The 15,854-nt window shown below is 39.3% G+C and overlaps 1 protein-coding gene across 1 annotated transcript in view; it reads left to right on the forward strand.

Annotated features, from left to right (window-relative positions):
* The window catches only part of DNAH12 (dynein axonemal heavy chain 12), a 283,964-nt gene that overhangs the window by 20,047 nt on the left and 248,063 nt on the right, over positions 1 to 15,854 (forward strand). Inside the window, exons 5-10 of the mRNA XM_059663211.1 lie at positions 294 to 375; positions 567 to 593; positions 9,009 to 9,198; positions 10,055 to 10,127; positions 11,211 to 11,369; positions 11,590 to 11,785. Coding sequence (XP_059519194.1) covers positions 294 to 375; positions 567 to 593; positions 9,009 to 9,198; positions 10,055 to 10,127; positions 11,211 to 11,369; positions 11,590 to 11,785 — 727 coding nt within the window. The remainder of the gene's footprint in view (positions 1 to 293; positions 376 to 566; positions 594 to 9,008; positions 9,199 to 10,054; positions 10,128 to 11,210; positions 11,370 to 11,589; positions 11,786 to 15,854) is intronic.

Genomic DNA, 15,854 nt, shown 5'->3' on the forward strand with positions numbered 1-15,854 from the left:
AATGAAGAGAGATAATACATATAAAGACCCACAATGCGTCAGGATTAACTTTAAAAATTTTCAATAAGTTCTAATTCTTTTACATTACACATGAATAATTGGAAAATTAAGATCTCATTGGTAATGGCTTTTGGGGATTTATTTCTCATAGAAAATTCAGTAAGATAAAGAACTCTTGAGTCTCTCTTCTTTAAGTATAATTGAAAAAATGTTCAAATTGTAATATTTTAATAATATGTCCTAATGTTATTATCTTCTAGAGATAACATACATTTTTAAATTATATATTTCAGAATTGAGGGAGCCAAAAAAAAATTAGACAAAACACTAAGTAAAAGGACACCTTTATCACCAGAGCCAGATGATCCTCCAATCGTAAGTTTTTGTTTTCTCTTTAAAAAGTTTATTTTAATGCTGTTTTAATTCTTAATTATTTTGTCAATTTCAATATAATTAGTATTTTAAAGAATATTACATATACTTTAAACTGTATTTCAGTATTTAAAAAATTAAATCACTTAAAAATTTCTACTTGATTTAATTGTCTTTTTGTTTGCTTTTGACAGATGACCAGTGAAATTAAAAAGAAAGGAGTGAGTTCACTTTTTATATTTATTGTTTTGAAAATATTCAAAGAAACTATTACAAAGTAGCTCTTTCTAAGACCACCTGCTAAGTGCCATTCTTGAAAAGAAAGAAATTTAGAAACAGATTTTTTCTTTGCCCAAAGGAGCAAGCATGTCATAGATGGCAATATGGGTTTTAAGAGTTACATTGTTGCCATTTGCTATTTGGGAATTTATTTTAAATATTATGATTCTTATTCCAAAAAACTGAAAGAAAATTCAAAATGGCAGTTACAAAGGAAATGCATCTAATCTGTATATATATAAAAGGCTAATATGCTAAGTGTCCCTCCAACCATCCAACTGGTTCCTAGGACATGCACTGACCACCAGGGGGCAGATGCTCAATGCAGGAGCTGCCATGATGCACACTAACCATTTACAAAGAAATGGCACCATGGACCTGGCGCCAACAAAGCAACACTCGGCTTCCCCCAAGTGGGACCCAGGCCCCGCCACAACCCAATGCAACAGCCCACCAAATTGCAGCCAATGCTGTCAATACGCCATGCCACAAAATGTGGCCCATAGCCCAGCCCAGTCTGGAAACAGTGGCTGTGGGTGCCGGGTAATGACATCACGTAGCAATACCCGCTTCCTCTCCCTAGTGACTACCCTCCTTGGAGTTTCTTCAGCCCAGGAACCGACTTGCTTTATAGCCAAGTGCAAACATTTTACACTTGAACCAAATGTCTGTGAAGCGTTTTCACGTGCCTCATCTCATTTGATCCTCTTAGAAGGTATATAGGAGACTCAGTTGAATCCTATTTTCTTGTCATTAGCTGGAAAATGGAGATTTAGAAAGTTTAGAAACTTGACCTGACTGAAAAGAAGTAAGAAATGGTGGAACTTGAAAATGACTTCAGGTTTTCTCACTGCACAGAATATAGTCAAACATTGCTACAGTTAAATGTTTCACCCTTTGTTCTCCCTCTGTGATCTACAATAATAATCTGCTTTGTGTTGATATTTACTGCTGTGTTGCTGACAATTACTTGAAAGAGAAGTTGGGGTACTTCACTGGGCTGGTAAAAGTTTAGCTAAATCAGAAAGCAGGTCTAATTAAGCTAGTTTATCTACATATATAAAGCTCTCGCTGGCGCCAATTACACGTGAGTGTTTCCATCTGTCATTGTTTTTCTTTTTAAAATTAAATCTTTATTGTTCAGATTATTACATTTGTTCCTCTTTTTTCCCCCCCCATAACTCCCCTCCTCCCAGCTCCCGCCCCACCCTCCGCCCTCACTCCCCACCCACTGTCCTCATCCATAGGTGCACGATTTTTGTCCAGTCTCTTCCCGCATCTCCCACACCCCTTTCCTCCCCAAGAATAGTCAGTCCATTCGCTTTCTATGTCCCTGATTCTATTATGATCACCAGATTATTTATTCACTTGATTCTTAGATTCACTTGTTGATAGATGCATATTTGTTGTTCATAATTTGTATCTTTACCTTTTTTTTTTTCTTCTTTCTCTTCTTAAAGGATACCTTTCAGCATTTCATATAATACTGGTTTGATGATGATGAACTCCTTTAGCTTTTCCTTATCTGTGAATCTCTTTATCTGACCTTCAGTTCTGACTGATAGCTTTGCTGGATAAAGTAATCTTGGTTGTAGGTTCTTGGTATTCATCACTTTGAATATTTCTTGCCATTCCCTTCTGGCCTGCAAAGTTTCTGTTGAGAAATCAGCTGACAGTCATATGGGTATTCCCTTGTAGGTAACTGGGTTTCTTTCTCTTGCTGCTTTTAAGATTCTCTCTTTGTCTTTTGCTCTTGGCATTTTAATTATGATGTGTCTTGGTGTGGTCCTCTTTGGATTCCTTTTGTTTGGGGTTCTCTGCACTTCCTGGACCTGTAGGTCTATTTCTTTCACCAGGTGGGGGAAGTTTTCTGTCATTAATTCTTTAAATAGGTTTTCAATATCTTGCTCTCTCTCATCTTCTGGCACCCCTATAATTCTGATGTTGGTACGCTTGAAGCTGTCCCAGAGGCTCCTTACACTATCTTCGTATTTTTGGATTCTTTTTTCATTTTGCTTTTCCCATTGGGTGTTTTTTGCTTCTTCGCATTTCGAATCTTTGACTTGATTCTTGTGCTCCTCTGGTCTGCTGTTGGGTGTCTGTATAATATTCTTTATTTCAGTCAGTGTATGCTTAATTTCTAGTTGGTTCTTTATCACAACATCGAGGGTCTCATTAGATTTCTTGAGGATCTCACTACATTTATCAGCGGTCTCACCAGTCTTTTCGAGGGCCTTACTAAGTTTATCGGCAGCTTCTAGACAGTTCTTAAGAGACCTTAAAAGTGTGGTTCTGAACTCAATATCCTCCATTGACAGTTTTGTCCTGTTTCTTTGTCTCCGCATTTTTTATGCTTTCTTGGTACACCCCTTTGTGGTCTTTGTGTGGAGTCTTGTTGCCTTTAAGCCTTGATTGATGTCGGCAATACCGGGGGTGATTTGACCTCCAGGCTAACTGGCTATGAGAGTCCGCTGTGTCTGCAGTGGGAGGGCTTCTGTGCTGGATCTCTAGGGCGGTGCTAATCTAGCGTTTGCCTGAGGCTATCCGGCAAATGGTTCTGTGCAGGGCTTGGGCGGGGCGGGTCCCCGGGGATCTACAGGGCAGGCGGAGCAAGCAGTTATGGCTGCTCTCAGTTCCTTCCCCAGGGCCTCTGCCTCTCAGAGTCCCAGCAATGGCTGCAAACCTTGGAGAGAAAGCTGCCTTCGAGTTCCGACCGAAGCCAGACAGTCCCACTTCTCCCATTTGAGTCTTGGTCCCCAGAGACTCGCCCGGATCTGGAGCTCAGAGTCTGAAACTCCCTCCCGATTGAAAACAACAACCGCACCCTCCGCCGCCAGCCCGCTCCACACGCGCACTCCGCACCTGAGTATTTCACTTCAGCACTGCGCCTCCTCTGAGTCTGGGTATGATATTCTCTTTCCTCCTAGTTGTAGAATTTCCACTCAGCCAGCCTTCCTGTGGTTCTGGATGATGTCTGTTCTGTCCTTTAGTTATATCTCTGAAGTGGTTGTTCGAGGCAGCAATCTCCGGCGTTAACCTATGCCGCCATCTTGGTTTCTCCCTCCATCTGTCATTGTTGATCATGAATTTGGTTGACACTTCTATTATAGAGAAAGGGCGAATAGTGATATTAAAATATTTCTTTTAATTAATTTCCTTTCAGTGTGCACAAATTCATGCACCAGGCCTCTAGTACTGATATAAGGTGCTAGAGATTTAAAAAAAAGACTATGGGTAACAATAAGGGACTAAGATATGATTGGTGGAAAGATGACAACATGAGAAATTTCTTTAACAGCAAAGGATATGTAAACTCATGGAGCTAGTTATACCAAAGAGGAATTTATACAACATGTTCCCAGAGAGGGGTACAGATTTTTCCATTCCTTTAGTGTTCCCCTTGGGGATAGAGGACAAAAGATACCTTCATGTGGATCGAGGATCTTTGGAAGACCCTCATCTTAGCTATTGTGAGTTTGTTTTTTAAAAATACTTGTCCTCCTTTTCCTTCTGCTTCCCAACTTTTCTGGAGATTTTGGCTGTGAATTTCCTCTTTACTTGGTATAAGAACTAATATTAAATAACCCCTAAACATTCATAAATATCTAATATGAGGCTGGGTGAATTATAAGATATTTCTGTTTATGTGTTTAGCATCCTCACTCTTCCTCCACAGTTTTTGCCTTTTAGTGTTTTACAATCTAAAATAGGCACCTGGGTATAAAAACATTCATTCCCTCCTGAACCCACTGCTCTTGGCAATCTGGCTTCTAGAAACTCCACCACTTCATTAATGTCACCATTGACCATTAATTGCCAAATCAAAAAGATATTTTTCCAATACTTCTATCACTAGACCTCCAGTTGACTTTTAAAAAATCTTTTATTTTTGAATAATTGGACAAATGGATCAATGGAACACAATAGATGACCCATTTAACCCCACAAGTGCAATCAACTGATTTTTGAGCAAGGTGCAAATATCAATTCTATGGAGGAAGGACAGTCTTTTTAATAAATAGGGTGGAGCAAGTAGACATCCATAAAAAAATAAAACAAGTAAACAACAACGAAAGATCCCAAACCTCAGCCTAAACATCTCACTTTGTAAAAAAAAATTACTAAAAATTGATCATAGATTTAAGTGTAAATTGTAAAACTGTTTTTTAAAGTTTTATAATTAAAAACGGGAGAAATGTAAAACTATAAAAATTTTAGAAGAAAACCTAGGCTGGGCAAAGAGTTCTTAGACATGACACATAAAGCATCATCCATAAAAATTCCCCAAAATTATATTTCATCAAAATTAAGAACTATTGCTCAGGCCAAGGGATTGTCAAGGGTGGAAAAAAAAGGAGACATATGTAATACTCTTTGTAATACTTTAAGCAATAAAACAAAAAAAAAATAAAATATAATAAAAAGTAAGCACTAGCAAAAAAAAAAAAAAAAGTATTGCTCAGTGAAAGACCATGTTTTAAGAGGATGGATAAAAAAGCTACATACTGGGGAAAAATATTCACACATTGCATGTCCAACAAAGGATTTATCTCTAGGATTTATAAAGACCTCTCAAGACTCAACATTATAAAACAAGCAAGAACCTTGTATGCATATATGCATGGCCCATGACCACAGACAATGGGGCTGTGAGGGCCTGGGGTGATAGGTGGGGTGGGCTGTAGGGGGTCAGTTGTGCTGCTTGTTTGCAGGTTGTGGACCTTTGAGAGATTTTATGAAAGTCTGCAGGGTGTGATCCATTTGTATGGCAACACCATTGGAAGCAGCTTAGTTGGGTCCTCAAGTTGAGTGGGGCAGGGTTTCAGGGAATTGACCAGGGCAGGAAGAATGGTGTAAGCCAGGTTGATGGAGACTCAGGTATAGCAGTCACTGATGGCTGAGCGGGGAGGCTCAGCAAAGGAACAGTGTCTTCTGCCAGCAGAGAAAGCTGCTCCTCCTGCCCTTGCCCTGAAGCCATCCTTCTATGATCCCTCTATCTTAAAAACCATGAGTTTATACTAATGCCTCCTATTCTGATTCAACATCACAGGGTTCATTCTAGTCTTTTGAGAAACCTGGCTTTTAAGAAACACAATTATTTATTTACTAGAGGCTCAGTGCATGAAATTTGTGTACAGGTAGGTTCCCTAGCAGCTGCCAGCTGCTGGCCAGGTCCTCCCTTCATTCTGTGCCACACCCTAGTGGTCAGTGCACATCATAGCGAGTGATCGATCTCCCAGTTGGTCGAACTCCCGGTTGGTTGAACTCCTGAGGGGACACTTTGCATATTAGGCCTTTATATATATAGATTTTGTTAAATCCTAAAATATACATAAACAGTTGTAAAATTAGTAACTCATAACACATGAAAACAAACCTATTCACTATAGTTCAGTGTTTTTCTATATATTTTTTTGTACTTAGCTTGAAGGTACACAGTCTAAATGCTGTGTTCAAAAGTTACCATGGTTAGTTCTATACCTCTTCCAGTATGACCATATTATTAAGTTGATATCCAGTTAGCTTCATTTCTTTGTGTGTGTGTGTGTTTTAAATTTTGAGTTTCTCTTCCCCCCATTCTTACTGATTTTCTTTACTTATATTTTGAGCATGTGAAACAATAGCATGGCTTAAAAGTCAGAACTATAGTAAAATGTATACTTCTGTCCCTTTTACTCTGTTCTCATTCTCCCCAAATTTTCTACCCATTCCAATACTCTCCATTTATATAACCAAGGTCATTATTTCTGGCTTATTTTTCCTGTGATTAATTTTTTATAAAAGAACATATATGTTTTTTCTTTTATCTTGCACAAAATGCATCAGATTATAAGTATTCTTTTGCATTTTGTTTATCCTAGAACTCATTCCATATTAGTTCATACAGATTTTCATTCTTTTCTTTTTGCCAGCTTTATCAATATATAATTGATATATAACATTGTGTACATTTAAGGTGTTGATTCAACTTCCTCATTTTTTTTACTGCTGCACAGACTACCAATGTGTGGAATATATAATAATTTATTCAACACCTCTTAAATGCTTCCAGTATTTTGCTGCAGTGAATAACCTTGTGTATGTGTGTTTCCATATTGTTGACAGTGTATTTTCAGTTTCTAAAAGTGGAACTTCTGCGTCAATATGTGGTTTTATTAGATATTACAAAGTTTCATTCCACATGAGTTGTGGTAGTTTGCCTTCCTAGTCACAGTTTATGAGAGTGTTGCTTTTTTATAGTCTTACCACAGTATGTGGGACCTGTATTTTTTTTTTCAATTAGCTGACAAATGGGATCTCAGGATGGTTTAAATTTGCTTTGTCTAATTATGAGTGAGATTAACATTTTTTTCATAAGTTTAGGGGCCATTTTAATAATATTTTTATTGTGAAATGGTTTATATCTTCTGCCTAATTTTCTATTGGATTTTGGTCTTATTTTCCCCTAAATTAAAAAAAATTATAAAATACAACTAACATTAAATTATTATTTTTAATATTTTTATTTATTCAGAGAGTAAGGGAGAGAGGGATAGAAACATCAGTGATGAGAGAGAATCATTGATTGGATGCTTCCTGCACACCCCAACTGGGGATCGAGCTCACAACCCAGGCAAGTGCCCTGACTGGGAACTGAACCTGTGCCCTCCTGGTTCATAGGTTGACACTCAACCACGGAGTCATGCTGGCTGGGCTAACAAAAAAATTATCTTAAACATTTTAAGTGTACAGTTTAATGATGTTAAGTATTTGCATATTGTTGTGCAACACATTACCAGAACTTTATCTTTCAAAACGGAAACTTATTAAATAACAACTCCCCATTTGCCTCTCTCTTCAGTCCCTGGCAACTACCATTCTATTTCCTGTTTCTATGAATTTGAGTTTGACTACTCTGGATACCTCATATAAGTGGAATAATATGCTGGTTTTTTGTCACCAGCTTATTTCATTTAGCATAATGTTCTCAAGGTTCGTCCATTTACTAAATTTAAGTATTTTTTATACTTTATTTGAGATATATATTGCAAATATTTTATACCAGATTGTCAGTTGTCTTTTGACCTTCATATTGTGACTTTTTTTTTTTACCATGCAAATATTTTTATGTAGTCAGAATTTTTCAATTATTTTTTCCCTTGTGTATCTGGAATTTGAAGCAGAGAAATTTTTCTATACACTCAAGTTATAGAAAAATTTATTCTTTTCCCCCTAGTCTTTGTATAGTTCCACTGTTTAATTTAAATTCCTGAACTATTTGGAACTAATTCTTGTGTATAGTGTAAGGTATTGATTATATTTTTCTTTTTCCACATGGCTAACCAGTTATCCCAGAACTAGTGGTTTATGAACCAGGTCACAGTTTATTTGCCAGGGTTGCAGGCTCAATCCCCAGTAAGGGGCATGAAGGAGGCAGCCAATCAGTGATTCTCATTATTGATGTTTCTGTCTCTCTCTCCCTTCCTCTCTGAAATCAATAAAAAATAAAATAAAAAGAAACAACTTCATCTTTGCTCCAGTGATTTGAGATGCCGCATTTACCATATACTAAAATTTCTTAGGAACTGGACCTATTTCTGGACTTTTCATTTTTTACCACTGATTTATCTATTAATGCACCTGTACTGCACAGTTCTAATTAAATAAATTTTGTAGTATATTTTAATGTCTCCTAGGGCTAGTCCTTTTTTGTAGATTTTCTTTCTCCGGGATTTCTTGGTTATTCTCACATGTTTATTGTTCCACATGAATTCTATGCTTAACTTGTCCAGTTACATAAAATATGTGTAGATATTTATATTAGTATTGCATTAAATTAATTTTGGCACCAACTGAAATTTTCATGATGTTAAAATGTCTTCACCAAGATCTAGTGTTGTCTTTCTATTTATTTGTGTCTATTTTTGTTATACTTCTCATTGCTAGGGGAGAATTTATGAAATTATACTATACTGCTTTGTACCAGAATATAATCTCCAAGACAGCATGGGCTTTGTATGTTTTGTTTTTACTACTGTATCCTTAGCATTTGGAACAATATCTAAATATTTGTTGAATTTGTGAATATTTGTTGAGTTAAGGAAGTTAGATAAAAGGTCTTTGTTTTGCCTTGAGAAAAGGAGAAATATACCAAGAACATTATTTAGGTGAGAACTTATCATAAATAAAGAATATAAAATGGTATCTGTAGATTGTACTTTGGGTTAAAATCTTTTTATTCTGAAAGTATGTTATTTCGCAATATACTAGTATTTTTATTCTCAGGGAAAATTTTGTCTTGAGAACACAGAGCTTAGTAGTTACATTGAAATGCTACTTCATTTAGAACATTTACTTTTTTCTTATTACGTTCTCAGTTGAACTATATTTATATGAAGCAATGTGTAGAAAGTAGTCCTATAGTACCTATTCAGCAAGAATGGCTGGATCACATGTTAATGCTGGTACCTGAGTCTTTAAAGCAAGGGAAAAAAAGAGAGGAACTCCTTCAAAGTCTCATCAGTGAAGTGTCAAGTGACTTTGAAAAAAGCACGAAGAGGTATCTGGGTAAGTAATATATAGCACCGTTGCTCCCCTGCTCCTCCCAATAAACAGCAGAAATATGAATAATGCATGTTATATTTTTAGCTATATGTATTCTTAAATATTATTTTTATTTAAATGTTTATTTTGAGCCTATAATGTCAAAATATTTGCAATTTAAGGCCATTTTTAGTAATTTTTTATATGCTTATTAGCTAAATAGCTTTTTAAAATTTCACTTTGTCTTTATAATTCTTGCTACACTATGTACTGGATTATAAGATAAAATTAACAGATTTGGGGAGATTTAGTAGGGATTTAACCTTTGCAGTTTTTATTGGAATAAATTTTCTTGAGAGGCCATGGCAGTGACTTTTCAGTAGACGGAAAGAGAATAACTGAGAACTTACTAAAGCTGTACCATATTTGAATTTACCTTCAAAGTAAGGCCAAAGCAGTATCAAAAGTGTTATTTTGTTGCAAGTAAAGGGATTTTTTTCTTATACTCATTTAATGTACAATAAACTGTACCATTCAATATCAAGAGTTAGAAACTTTGATTTGAGTTGTAGAAAATAACTATAGTTTTATTTAAATAAACTAAGCAGAAAAATGCTTTATTTCTGAAACAATCTAAAATGGGAGGAAAATCTAGAAGTATGTATCAATATTATGAATGATTACTGGGCTCATGCTTAAAGAGTATAAGCTTTATTGGAGTATAATAACAAAAGGACTATCCTAGTAAACATTTTTTTTGAAATTATGAGATTCCAAGTTGATGGATTCTCATTTCGTTCTCTGTAAAATCTTGGTTCAAAATGTTATTGATAATCTTTAAATGGTTTTCAAGAAGTATTAATACATATATGTATTTTAGTGAAGAGTGTTCTTGTGAAACCTCCAGTTAACTGGCTTGAAGATGATGGAGGTCCTTTACCTGAATTCCCTGTGTGAGTAAATTATTTTCAAAACAGTGTTACACCTAGGTTTTGATAATAGATTGAAAATAAACTGATCTTGCCCTGGCTGGTTTGGCTTAGTGTCGGCCTGTGGACTGAAAGGTCCTGAGTTCAATTCCAGTAAAGGGCACATGCCCGGGTTGTGGGCTTGATCCCCAGTGAAGGGCATGAGGCAGTCGATCAATGATTCTCTCTCATCACTGATGTTTCCACCCATCTCTCTCTCTCTCTCTCTCTCTCTCTCTCTCTCTCTCTCTCTCTCTCTCTCCCTTCCTCTCTGAAATCAATAAAAATATTTAAGAAAAAGAAAATAAACTGACCTTTTATTTAAGTCTACAGCTGTGAAACTCAAAGGTATTTTGAACACACCTAAAAAAATAGTACTACTGCTGTTTTTTCTTTCTCCCCCAAAGTATCCTCTATACTGTACTTATGTAGTTTTAGTCTATACAATTAGGGGAACTGTGCATATGGATGCACAGTTCAATTTGACCTTAAGTGAGCTTCGGTGTATGCCAAATAGATTTTTCCATCCCTTCTCCCCATTACTAAGGACTGTGTGGATTTATCTCTGCCGAAGGTAACTGAGCCAGAGCACAGTGGAAGTTAGTAGGGTACTCATGCCTGGCCCATCAGCCTTCCTTACCCACAAATGATCTTTGTTCTCAGTATAGTGGTTAGCAGAGGGGAAGGGGGTAGGGGGAGTATGAAGAGGATAGAGGGTGTCAAATATTTGGTGACACGAGACTAGACTTAGGTTGGTGAGCACACAATGGAATATACAGATGTATTATAAAGTTGTACACTTGAAACCATGTTATTAATCAATGTTACTCCAATAATTTAATTTAAAAAATTTAAATGACCTCTGATCTCTCTGAGGATAGTGTACTTTCAAAATCTTGATGCATTTTTATTACATGCATATTTCCTAAGGCTTCCATGCCCTTAGGATTTCCCTCATCTTAATCTGCAGTTTTCTCTCTTTAATATTAATTCCATATCATAAACATTATTCCTAAAACTTAGAGTATATTGTTTGAATCCTGTTTAACATGGTGTATTGCTTTCCAGAGGCCTAGATTATTCCAATCCTTGGCATTGTAGCTATGTGCAGGCAAGAAGTCAAATACTATCTAATTTGCACATTGTTCATCCAATTATGAAGATGTTACTGGACCTTGGTTACAAGACATTTGCTAATACACTTTTGCTGGACTTAACAGGAATTAGGTAAAACCCATATTTATTAATTAACATTTAAAATGTGACTGTCTCCTGTTTGAGTCTTTATATTTTTGACTATATAATTTTTAAAACTCACTGATAAATCTTCAGAACTTTTCTTTAGATTTCAAAAAATTTTAAATTTTTTTATTTGTTTTAACAATTACATATCAAGACGAGTATCTATCATTTGCTTTAAAATCATTTTTATTTTTCTGATAAATAGAGCTAAAGGCCCAATTGATTGTGAATCACTGAAAAATGATCTATCAATACAAGCTAGGAAGGCAGAAGAGAAGATAATGAACACATGGTATACAAAGGTTATAAATCTTTTTACTAAGAAGGAAGCTCTTGAAGGCATTAAACCTGAAAAGTTGGATTCATTTTATAACTGTGTTTCGACACTTATGTCAAATCAGGTAAATATGTTTTATGTATTTTAAGTGATAATGTTATTAAAATTAGTTTGGTATCCTATACAATGAAAGCCTAATATGCTAAGTGTCCAGTCTTCTGGTCAGCCATTCAACCAATCAAAGTGTAATATGCTAATGATATGCTAAGGCCGCTCAGCTGCTCGCTATGATGTGCAATGACCATTGGGGAGACAGTCGACCAGTCACTATGACATGCACTGACCACCAGGGGGCAGACGCTCTGACCGATAGGTTAGCTTGCTGCTGGGGTCTGGCCAATTGGGACTGATCAAGATGGGCTGGACATGCCCTGGAGCCCTCCTGTGGTCCCTCCCCGCTGGCCAACCTCCCATGTCCCTCCCTACCCCCGATTGTGCACCGGTGGGGTCCCTCGGCCTGGCCTGCACCCTCTCGCAATCTGGGCTGAGTGACACTTCCCCCCCCTCCCCCCCCACCTCGAGTGCATGAATTTTGTGCACCGGGCCTCTAGTCAACACTAATAAAAGAGAAAAATGGTAATTGGCGTACGAGCTACCCTTTTCATTGGCTAATCAGGGCTATATGCAAATTAACTGCCAACTAAGATTGGCAGTTAACTGCCAACAAGATGGCGGCTAATTTGCATATGTAGGCACAATGCAGGGAGGCGAAAGGGAAAGCAGGAAGAAGCCCCCTGCCACTGACAGTGATCGGAAACCCAGGGGGGAGCTAAGAGCTGGGGGGCAGGGCAAAGGCGGCCCTGGGGCCGCCTTTGCCCTGCCCCCCAGCCATGATTGGAGAATCAGGTGCCTTTTCCGCCCTGGCCAGTGATAGCAGGAAGTAGGGGTGGAGCCAGCGATGGGAGCTGGGCACGGTGGAAGCTGGCAGTCCCGGGAGCTAGGGGCCCCTTGCCTGGGCCTAAAGCGAAGCCCACGATCGTGGGGCCACTGCAGCTGCGGGTCCCTGCTGCCCAGGCCGGACACCTAGGCCAGAGGCATCAGGCCTGGGCAAGGGGCCGATCCTGCGATTGGAGGGTGATGGGGGTCAATGCCTGAGGGCTCCCAGTATGTGAGAGGGGGCAGGCTGGGCTGAGGGACACTCCCCCCCCCCCACACCCAGTGCACGAATTTCGTGCACCAGGCCCCTAGTTTTAAATAAAATTCTATTCAGACATTTAGACAAAGTGTTAAGTAATTATTTTGAAGTAAGTTATAAAAATATTTTTACTATAATTTTGTGAAGCCACAGCCTGCATAGCTTGGGTTCAAAGCCTGGAGAAAGAGCTGACATGCAAATTAATATACAAGACAAGATATATAAATTTAGAAATTATGGGGGAAGCCAGATGGAAACTTAGTTCTAGTGACTAAGCTCCACTGAATCTCCGGATCCATCTCCTTTTCATTTACTAGAATACACAATTACCCTTTAGGAATGCAAACAGGCATATCAAAGGTAAAGTTTAGTAAACAGTAAAAGATTATCAGGTTAGGGGATTGCCTTGGGCCACTCAGTTAGCAGCAGGTAACATGCAGATATTCAGCCCTGCTGAATTTCAAAGCCCCATTCAGCCTTCTGAAGGACTTCTCGCATTTGGATATTAATTACTGTTGATCTTTGCTTTCAACATAATTTTATTTTAATAAATTAAGCAGAAAAATGCTTTATTTCTGAAACAATCTAAAATGGAAAGTCTAGAAGTATGTATCAATATTGTGAATGATTACTGGGCTCATGCTTAAAGACTATAAGCTTTATTGAAGTATATTAACAAAAGGACTATCCTAGTAAACATTTTTTATTTAAATTATGAAATTCCAAGTTGATGGATTCTCATTTCATTCACTGTAAAATCTTGGTTCAAAACGTTATTGATCATCTTTAAATGACAAAGAGAAAGAGAATATTAATTTTATGCTCTTCAGGTTTTTACTATGGCAGAAAAACAATTCTAGAAAAAGAGGGGTTTTTTTTGTTTGTTTGTTTTAATTTTTTAAGAACTGCCAGACTTTTTCCAAAGTGGCTGTATCATTTTATTTTATTTATTTATTTTTTAAATATTTTATTGATTTTCTACAGAGAAGAAGGGAGAGGGATAGAGAGCCAGAAACATCGATGAGAGAGATCGATCAGCTGCCTCCTGCATGCCCCCCACTGGGAATGTGCCCACAACCAAGGTACATGCCCTTGACCGGAATCGAACCTGGGACCCTTCAGTCCGCAGGCCGATGCTCTATCCACTGAGCCAAACCGGTTCGGCGATTTTATATAGTCTTTACTTATTTTTTATTGATTTTAGAAAGGAAGGGAGAGGGAGGGAGAGATAGAAACATCAATGAGAAGATAGAATCATTGATTGGCTGCCTCCTGCACACCCTAAATTGGGAATCGAGCCTGCAACCTGGGTCAATTCATAGGTTGACACTCAATCACTGAACTATGCTGGCTGGGCTAGAAAAAGAGTTTTGAATAAAAACTTTCCCTGTGGCCCATCTGGTGTGGCTCAGTGGTTAAGTATCGATGCAGTTCGATTATTGGTCAGGGCACATACCTGGGTTGTGGGCTCAATCCCCAGTATGGGGCATGCAGGAGGTAGCCAGTTGATATTGATGTTTCTTATCAATGTTTATATCTCTCTCTCCCTCTCCTTACCTCTATCTATAAAATCAATGAAAAAAATTTTTTTAAAACAAAGAACCTTCTCCTATGGCTGGTAAAGATATCCAAAGATTTTATGAATTTTGCAATGTATCTTTAAAAGGATAATCCTATCTAATAAAAGAGAAACATGGTAAATAGCGTACGACCGCTACCCTTCCCATTGGCTAATCAGGGCAATATGCAAATTAACTGCCAGACAAGATGGTGACCGGCAGCCAGGCAGCTTAAAGCGAACATGAGGCTTGCTTGCTTCAGTGACGGAGGACTCCAACGTTCCCCGCCTGCCGCTGCAGGCCTCTGAGCTGCAACTCTAAGCAACTATGTTACGAATATAGAAGCTAAACAAAACCCCAGAAACCTGCTTTAGTGCGCCGGGCTTCAGCCAGCAGGATCGCAACATTGTTTCAAATACAGAAGGAAAACAATGGCCAGAAACCTGCTTTTTGCAGCGGAGGCCTAAGAGCTGGAGTCAAGCCTCAAAGCTAAAGCTGGCCCAGAATAAAAAAAGAAAAGAAAAGGAAAAAAGGAGCAGTTGGGAGCTTCAGTCACCCGCCAGCCTGAAAACAGCCCTCAGCCCCTCACCCAGACTGGCCAGGCACCCCAGTGGGGACCCCCACCCTGAAGGGTGTGTGACCAGCTGCAAACAGCCATTATCCCCTCACCCAGGCGGGCCAAGCACCCCAGTGGGGACCCCCACCCTGATCCAGGACACCCTTCAGGGCAAACCAGCCGGCCCCCACCAGTGTACCAGGCCTCTATCCTATATAGTAAAAGGGTAATATGCCTCCCTGCACCAGGATCAGCGGAGTGGAGAGGCCTCCTGGCACTGGGATCAGTGTTACAGGGGGCAGCGCCCAAACCCCCTGATCGCCCTGCGGCTCTGTGTGTGACAGGGGGCGGGGCCACAACCTCCCTATCGGCCCTGCTCTGTTCGTGACGGGAAGGCGCCCCAACCCCTGATCAGCCCTGCTCTGTGCCTGATAGGGGGGAGCTCCCCAACCCCCTGATCGCCCTGCGGCTCTGTGTGTGAAAGGGTGCGGCGCCCCAACCCCCTGATCGGCCCTGCTCTGTGTGTGACGGGGTAGAGCCATAAACTCCCCATCGGCCCTGCCCTGAGTGTGAGAGGGCAGCGCCCCAACCCCCTTATCGGCCTTGCTCTGTGGGTGATTGAGGGTGGCGCCCCAACAGCCTGATCGGCCCTGCTCTGTGTGTGATGGGGTAGAGCCATAACCTCCCCATCGGCCCTGCCCTGAGTGTGACAGTGGCGGTGCCCCAACCCCCTGATCGGCCCTGCTCTGTGGGTGATAGAGGGCAGTGCCCTAACCCCCTCATCTGCCCTGCTCTGTGTGTGACAGAGGGCAGTGCCCCAACTCCCCTATCGGCCCTACTCTGTGAGTGACAGGGGGGAGCACCTCAACCACCTGATCGGCCC

Source organism: Myotis daubentonii, chromosome 14, assembly GCF_963259705.1.
Source record: "Myotis daubentonii chromosome 14, mMyoDau2.1, whole genome shotgun sequence".
Lineage (NCBI taxonomy): Eukaryota > Metazoa > Chordata > Mammalia > Chiroptera > Vespertilionidae > Myotis > Myotis daubentonii.